At 41.8% G+C, this 8,572-nt stretch overlaps 1 protein-coding gene across 2 annotated transcripts; it reads left to right on the top strand.

The window, feature by feature from the left end:
* The first annotated feature begins 20 nt into the window (after positions 1 to 20).
* On the top strand, positions 21 to 2,555 carry LOC115141137 (ADP-ribosylation factor-like protein 4A). Of its 2 annotated transcripts, none has more exons than XM_029679810.2 (2): positions 21 to 84; positions 1,105 to 2,555. In XM_029679810.2, exon 2 carries the CDS (start codon positions 1,205 to 1,207, stop codon positions 1,805 to 1,807), a length of 603 nt encoding a protein of 200 aa, XP_029535670.1. In that variant the 5' UTR covers positions 21 to 84; positions 1,105 to 1,204; the 3' UTR covers positions 1,808 to 2,555. The 2 variants fall into 2 exon arrangements, with proteins under 2 accessions (XP_029535670.1, XP_029535669.1); XM_029679809.2 differs by lacking the exon at positions 21 to 84 and adding an exon at positions 150 to 637.
* The last annotated feature ends 6,017 nt before the right edge of the window (positions 2,556 to 8,572 follow it).

An 8,572-nucleotide genomic window follows, 5' to 3' on the forward strand; every position in this document is an offset into this window, starting at 1 on the left:
CATGGGGCGGCGCTGTTTAGCGTATATCAAAACCCAAGCCAAGGCACATGCGACACACGAACACAGCAACAACAACAAAAAACGGTAAATTAGGCATTTTTTATAGTTCAATAAATTGTTCATTTTAATTCATTCATATCACAAACTATTTAGTGACTTTTCTTTTACTTTTTGTTTCTTTTACTTTTACGAATATAGCCTACAGAATGCTTGGCTTGCTATGTTATGTTAATAACCATTCGTAAATATTATGTTTAGACTTTGACCTAGCATACTATCAGATACGTTTTTATTTTAGGCATTGTTGATGTTGCATAGTATTGCGTAATGATAGTATAATAAATCTATTGGCTGGAATAATGACGTTACAGCAACAGGTGATGGGCGTGGTCTGAATGGATACATTATTGATGGACTACCCCTTGAACCAATCGTTTGTTAGAACATGAGCAGGGTTTTCCACAAATTGCACTGCAGTATTATTCTATGGGAATTAAACCGTCTAGTAACAATAATAGGACGCTACTGTGGACGCTGCTGACCGCGCGACAGTCATCAGAAGCTCTGTATTGTGAACATTGGATAACATGTTACTGGACCTCGTGAACACAGTTCTGCGTATTCAGAGTGGATAGATGTAAGTGATGCCCTGCACGAAAATGTCTGGCTGGACGGAACGGTTGTAGGCTATTATGAAGATGTATGCCGCAATTTGAGAGCCTGGTATCAGGTCAAGTGGCGTTACTGGCTGTCAGCATCTGTATGCCTATCGACTTTATATTCATTTACGCGCCTATCCTTGGCAATAGGATTGTGCATTGCTGCCGCCTAAAATTCAAGTGTGTAGCATACCTTGACAAAGTCCGGTATTTCTGCATTGTATTTTCATTTGAGCCTTTATAATTGAGGGTGTCTAATGAATGTCATATGCATTTGGTAGTACTCAGGTCAAATGCTGCCCTCAATAAGTGAATAACACATGGATAACTGATTTGATCACCTTCATATAGTCTATAGGTATTCTGTGTCGACTTAAGTTTGCGGTAGACTTATATTTGTGTCCTATTTTTGCTTGGCTGAAGTAAAAATTTGTTTTGTTTTTAGGTCACTGTTGTCTTCTAATTGGAATATAATCAGTGCCAATCATCGTTGGAAAAGTAGACCAACCCTTTTATTCCACCTGTTGTTCCCCACATGAGAAAAGATGGGGAATAGATTATCAGAACCACAGACCTTCCTCTCAAGAATCTCCTTCTTTCAGTCGTTCCATATCGCCATTTTGGGACTGGACTCTGCAGGTAAAACAACTGTCCTGTACAGGTTGCAGTTCAATGAGTTTGTCAACACAGTGCCTACCAAAGGCTTCAATGCAGAAAAGGTCAATGTGTCTTTGGGCGGCCACAGGACGGTGACCTTCCATTTCTGGGACGTGGGTGGTCAAGAGAAGTTGCGTCCATTGTGGAAGTCATACACACGCTGTACCGATGGAATTGTATTCGTGGTGGACTCTGTAGATGCCGAACGCATGGAGGAGGCTAAAACGGAGCTCCATAAGATCGCCAAGACCGGAGACAACCAGGGAGTGCCACTGCTGGTGGTGGCTAACAAGCAAGACCTGAGGCACTCTCTGAGCCTGGCGGAGATTGAAAAGGCACTAGCGTTGAAGGAACTGGGCCCTGGCACGCCGTGGCACCTGCAGCCCACCTGTGCCATCATAGGAGACGGACTGAAAGACGGCATGGAGAGACTCCATGACATGATCCTTAAACGGAGAAAGATGCTCCGCCAACAGAAGAAAAAGAGATGATCAAGGAGGGAACTGAATCTCTTGTTTTAAATGAAGGACAAAAAGGAGATGTTCTCGCACCTGGGTGGATATAGGAATTCTCCCATAGGCTCGGCACACTGAGTTTTATCAGTCAATGTTAAACTAGGTTCTCGTGTCTCAGACAGCAAAGTCTCTTTGCTTCGTCTTCGGTATTTGTTGTTTTTTAGTGGTTGAGAAAGCACTATGAAGGTAAAGGATTTGGTGTTTATGGATTCATATAGGAATTTGTAAGTTGTCGTTACAAAGAATGGTTTTGATCCTTGATATTAGACCATTAGTAATGGCTACTTCAAAATTGAACACCAAAAATGACATGTTTGACGAAGAACAGAAAATAATTCACTTCTCTCTACAAAGGTTAGTGGGAGGACAACAAACGTGGTCTTCCTCAAAGGGAACTTTTGAACCTTGTAAAGAGTGCCTAAGCTACTTTTAAATGTTGTACCTTTTTTGTAAACATTTTTTGACATGTTTCTTTCCTTCTCAAGGAAGGTACAGTCTTGCGCTTTTTGTCTGCCTAGTGTACCTCTACTGTCTGTTTGTTAATGCACTTTAGATGACCTTTTTTGATGGAGTTTACAGCCTTGAGGTTTCCCAATATAGCTTATTACACAAAGAGTTTAGTTGCTTCAGAAGAAGCCAACTACTGGGTCCCTATTGGCCACATGGACAATAGATGGGATATGTGTTTCATGTTTTCATCTTTAATAAAAACCTCTTTGCAGCACTGCTTTTGTTTTGTTTGAAGGATATTTCTATTTTGATTATTTGTCGTCATAATATTTTCAGAGAAGTTCTGCAGATCTGATAAACCTGATGAGATGTGTACAATGTATGTCCTCTGATTCTCATATTTGAAAGAAACTGAAGTAAATCAAAAATGAATCTTGGTTGCTCCTGCTCACACTTTGTACTGATGGATAATGAATCTCCTCCCTTTTTTCTCTTTCTGAAAGTAAACAAGACGGATATGATTGAGGTGATGGTGGTTGAGTGTTTACTTGCAGTGTGATTATAGGGCCTGGAGTCCTTTTTCTGTTTTCTGGAGCCGAGAGGCTCAGCAATGCAGTCAGGGCAGTCTACTCTGCATGCCAAGCCAGATGCCATACCCTCTACAACAGGCTGGGGCAGGAGGAGACTGGAGGCTTGGGAGCATTTTTGTGATGGGGAGAGGCTGTTGTCACATAGCTCAGTGAAGTGATGCCTGTTGCTCACCCATCCCTTTAGAACAATTATAACCTTGTACTGTAGAGCAACAGGGGGAGCAGCAGTTCACCTACTAAATATAGTACTATATTTGCATATGTTATCCTGTTCCTTACAATGCTCCACTTCAAGTGCAGAATTTGCTCTATGTTCTCATGATGTATTTGACAAAAATGATTTGACCTGTTTGTAATGGTCCTGTGTGTTATAGATGCCATTTCACTGTCCTTTCTTTCCTGATTCAAATGATATTAGTAATGTTAAACCTACACCACATTTTACAATGTCTGTCATTTTGATTGATATGCATCAGGTTTTAAAGACAGACAGTACAGTCTCAGGTCCAAGATTAATCTTGAGGGTGTCACTCCTTATCTGTGTTGCGCAACTCTTCCCAGCTTGTTTTCCAAGGAAGGAAACCCTATTGGATGGCAGCAACCCATATTCCTGTTATTCCCATGTCCTGCTCTCCATTCTAGGAAATGGAGGTAATGGGAGTGAGTGTGAGTCTGATCATGGGACTAGTTTTGGGGTCAGATCCTGATACAGGCCTGGTGGCAGGGTCTCTTCCGTTGATCTGCTGATGTAATTAACTAGGGATTATGTTTGAACATAGCTTTGGAAATCCTGAAGCTGGTTTCCTTTCTCACACTTTGCTTTTGCTAACTCAATTATACACTAACACGGGAAAGTACATGCCCTGTAATGGCCCGTCGTCACATGATATCCCTGTGCCCAACTAGTTTCCTGGACATCTACTAGTTGGTGGGTTTTATTTGACCGCTTGGCCCTGGCTAAGGTCAACTCTGTGACGATAGTAAGTCCCTCTTCTCAGTAACAGGATCACTGTAGGAAAGGCATTGTCTCACGGCTGCACTGGCAAACTGCGTGTCGCTTTCGGAAGACAATTGTAGGAAAGGAGAGAACCACTCCTCATTCCACTACTCTACTAGCTAACCTTGAGATTAGGAATGTCGTGCTTCAACTCACTTTCTCAAAATGCAAGAACATGTACATCAAGTCTGTCTTCTGGAGCAAGTCGGAATCAAATATTTTTTTGTGGAAATATTTTCTCTACCTGTGTAGTAAAAATATATTTTCTATAACTATACATTTTCAAGCTGTGTACACTACTCAAGGGAAGTAGCAATAATGCATATTCCTATGCTGCTCATTATGCAGGGTTATATCAGGATTAATCTTTTTCCTGTTTTAGCGAGCGAGTGGCCTATTTACATATGAATTCTTCCATCGTCCTAGCAGCCTCTCTGAAAGTAGGGTGAACGGGGCCACCTGCAAGGGGAGGGAAAGAAAGACAGAGAGCTCTAGAGAAGCTTGCTCTTGCTCTTCTTTGGTGTAAGGTTGCTCTCTTTACATTAATCCTCAGAAGCATGAAAAGAGACTGAGAAAAAGTGAACAGTATAACAGGGTTTTACCAAATCTATCCCGCGGGTGATTTTTATTTGGCCCTCCAAGTTTTCTGAGCAAAAAAACCCACCAGCAAATCAGCTCCAAGTGATTTCAATTTGGAAATCTGTTCCAAAGTATTCCCACACATAATAGATATTTGTGAATGTATACAAATCTAAGCAAGGTTTGAAATTGTTATGTTTTAGTCAAAAATATCAGTTTGGGCTTCAAATTTGCAGTCTTCAAATGATTTGTCATTGTGTTCTGGCCTCCTGACTATCCGCTCAAGGAAGAAATCGGCCTGTGGCTTAATGTAGTTTATGATCCCTGGCATATAATCTATCGTTGGTCCCATAGATTCATTCATTATCCATTCATTAGGGATTATAACTTTCTGTATCATTGTTCTTATTACGAATATGTTCCTAGAAATTATTCATTTAATATTCTGGGTCTTGGAAGTCATGGGAAGTAAGACCAATAACAATTGTGTTGTCCTTGCTGTTGTAGCTTGTGGTGATTTATTTTGATAAAATATTGCTCAGTTGGTTTGGATATCGTGCTGGCAACGCCAACTCTATGAGTTAGTTCATTAGCTACTCACTGAATGTGAATGTGATTTTATTATTCCTGTCTGGGCTGTTTTACTATGCATAGAAGTCAGTGCTGCCTGCGTGTTCATGTGATGGCATCCCCTGCCTTATCCTGTGTGGAAGGCTCTGTGATGGCATCCCCTGCCTTACCCTGTGTGGAAGGCTCTGTGATGGCATCCCCTGCCTTACCCTGCGTGGAAGGCTCTGTGATGGCATCCCCTGCCTTACCCTGTGTAGAAGGCTCTGTGATGGCATCCCCTGCCTTATCCTGTGTGGAAGGCTCTGTGATGGCATCCCCTGCCTTACCCTGTGTGGAAGGCTCTGTGATGGCATCCCCTGCCTTACCCTGTGTGGAAGGCTCTGTGATGGCATCCCCTGCCTTACCCTGTGTGGAAGGCTCTGTGATGGCATCCCCTGCCTTACCCTGTGTGGAAGGCTCTGTGAAAGGCTCATTGTCACGGTGATGATTGCTTTGTCAACTTTGTCTGTGACTGAGAGGGCTTGAACATTGGCAGCTGTGATCTGTATGGGAGACTGTCTATGTGGGAGAGGGGGACAGAAAGAGAGATAATGTGTAGATGACTTTGTCATTCTCTCTGCCATTTGGCCATACACACACACACACACGTGTGTGTGTGTGTGTGTGTGTATAAAAAAAAACGCCAATCTAGTTATTTTGAAGCACGAGCCTGTGAAATCTGTCTTTCGTCTCGTTTGTGCAGGATTAGGACCGGGGCAGACTGAGGTCCCCATAGCTGTGTAGTGGCTCCATTGTCTAGTGGCAAACGTTAGGGAAAGTTGTGACCTGTAAAGCAAGGGTTCAACTCAAAGGACTGATTCTTTTGGTGAGGGGATGCGGGGAAGAAATATATTTTGATGAAGGCAGCTCAAATCTAAATAGGCTAGTTGTGAAGTATTTTGTTTACTTGTTGTCTTGTTGTTTACTTTGAACTATGTTTCTGAAAAATGACACATACTGTACAGTTGAAGTCAGAAGTTTACATAAACCGAGGTTGGCATCATTAAAACTTGTTTTTCAACCACTCCACACATTTCTTGTCAACAAACTATAGTTTTGGCAAGTCGGTTAGGACATCTACTTTGTGCATGACTCAAGTAATTTTTCCAACAATTGTTTACAGACAGATTATTTCACTTATCATTCACTGTATCACAATTACAGAGGGACAGACGTTTAAATACACTAAGTTGACTGTGCCTTTTAAACAGCTTGGAAAATTCCAGAAAATGATGTCGTGGCTTTAGAAGCTTCTGATAGGCTAATTGACATAATTTGAGTCAATTGGAGGTGTACCTGTGGTTTTATTTCAAGGCTTACCTTCAAACTCAGTGCCTCTTTGCTTGAAATCATGGGAAAATCAAAGTAACATCAGCCAAGACCTCAGAAAAAAAATTGTAGACCTTCACAAGTCTGGTTCATCCTTGGGAGCAATTTCCAAATGCCTGAAGGTACCATGTTCATCTGTACAAACATTACTACGCAAGTATAAACACCATGGGACCACGCAGCCATCATACTGCTCAGGAAGAGACATATTCTGTCTCCTAGAGATGAACGTACTTTGGTGCAAAAAGTGCAAATCAATCCCAGAACAACAGCACAGTAAAACAACCTTGTGAAGATGTCGGAGGAAACAGGTACAAAAGTATCTATATCCATAGTAAAACGTGTTCTATATCGACATAACCTGAAAGGCCACTCAGCAAGGAAGAAGCCACTGCTCCAAAACATCCATAAAAAAGCCAGACTGCAGTTTGCAACTGCACATGGGGACAAAGATTGTACTTTTTGGAGAAATGTCCTCTGGTCTGATGAAACAAAATTAGAACTGTTTGGCCATAATGACCATCGTTATGTTTGTAGGAAAAAGGGTGATGCTTGCAAGCTGAAGAACACCATCCCAACCGTGAAGCACGGGGGTGGCAGCATCATGTTGTGGGGGTGCTTTGCTGCAGGAGGGACTGGTGCATGTCACAAAATAGATGGCATCATGAGAAGAATTATGTGGATATATTGAAGCAATATCTCCAGACATCAGTCAGGAAGTTCAGGCTTGGTCGCAAATGGGTCTTCCAAATGGACAATGACCCCAAGCCTACTTCCAAAGTTGTGGCAAAATGGCATAAGGACAACAAAGTCAAGTGATTGGAGTGGCCATCACAAAGATTTGACCTCAATCCCATAGAAAATTTGTGGGCAAAACTGAAAAAGCGTGTGTGAGCAAGGAGGCCTACAAACCTGACTCAGTTACACCAGCTCTGTCAGGAGGAATGGGCCAAAATTCATCCAACTTATTGTGGGAAACTTGTGGAAGGCTACCCAAACATTTGACCCAAGTTAAACAATTTAACGGCAATGCTACCAAATACTAATTGAGTATATGTAAACTTCTGACCCACTGGGAATGTGATAAAGGAAATAAAAGCTGAAATAAATAATTCTCTCTACTATTATTCTGACATGTCACATTCTTAAAATAAAGTGGTGATCCTATCTGACCTAAAACAGGGAATTTTTACTAAGATTAAATGTCAGGAATTGTGAAAAACTAAGTTTAAATGTATTTGGCTAAGGTGTATGTAAACTTCCGACTTCAACTGTACATTGCCTTTGTCTGGAAGGTCCCTGTCTGTCTCATTGATATTCAAGTCAGCATGTCATAAGGATGTCGAACCTAAAATGAAGTTGCGATACAAGAGAGGGTAATGTGTCAATGCAGTTGCCCCTCATGACTTTCTCTTCTTTGTCCCATTGCATTCATTCTTGTTCTATACAGTATGTCGCTAATGTCATATCTAATGTATGTGATAGATTTATGATTGTATGTAATTCCTAACTGTTAAACATCAGTGTGCAGAAGAAAGTTTTTGACAACTTAACCCTAATTGCTAATGTAATTGACTAAAATGTAGTTCTAGTTGTAAGGGGTAGACATCTCAGAAACGTCTCTATTTCTATACACAGAAGGTTGACACTTGCCAAGCCTTTTCTATGAGACACTGTGGGGGCACCCTACTATCTGCAAGGTAATTCAACAGCCGTGCCATAAAGACTCTTTTATAGGAGTTCATTAACTACAAAGAACATTGGGATTGAATAATGGAACCAGATGCTTTTAACAGAGTCTAGGAGGGGTCGTATTGATGTTTCCCAATCATTTACGCCCACCACCGACTGGCCAGGGGTCCTCAATCTGTTTCGATTTCCATGGCACTCAGGGATGGCCCTCAGTGTAGGAGCTCATTGCTTTCAGGCCGAGGCGCTCTGCTTCGGTACTCTGGTGTATTAGAGGGGGGGCTGTACGAGTGCACCATCTGCCCCACAGTCACATTAAAGTCAAGATAAGAGAGCAAATGATTGGGTTCAGTGGAGTCTGTGTTTCATGGGTCTGCACTCAAACATTCCCCTTATCTGTCCTGTGTCTCCTCTTTTTTTTCTTTTTTTAATGGCAGTAAGAGGAGATGTCTGGTTAATCTCTCTCACTCTGTCCTCAGCTGTCGGCATGGAGAGCTT

This window comes from Oncorhynchus nerka, linkage group LG14 (assembly GCF_034236695.1).
Source record: "Oncorhynchus nerka isolate Pitt River linkage group LG14, Oner_Uvic_2.0, whole genome shotgun sequence".
Lineage (NCBI taxonomy): Eukaryota > Metazoa > Chordata > Actinopteri > Salmoniformes > Salmonidae > Oncorhynchus > Oncorhynchus nerka.

Bases quoted from the DNA above. Each gene is read 5' to 3' on its own strand.
- LOC115141137 (XM_029679810.2), top strand. From the start codon at position 1,205: ATGGGGAATAGATTATCAGAACCACAGACCTTCCTCTCAAGAATCTCC.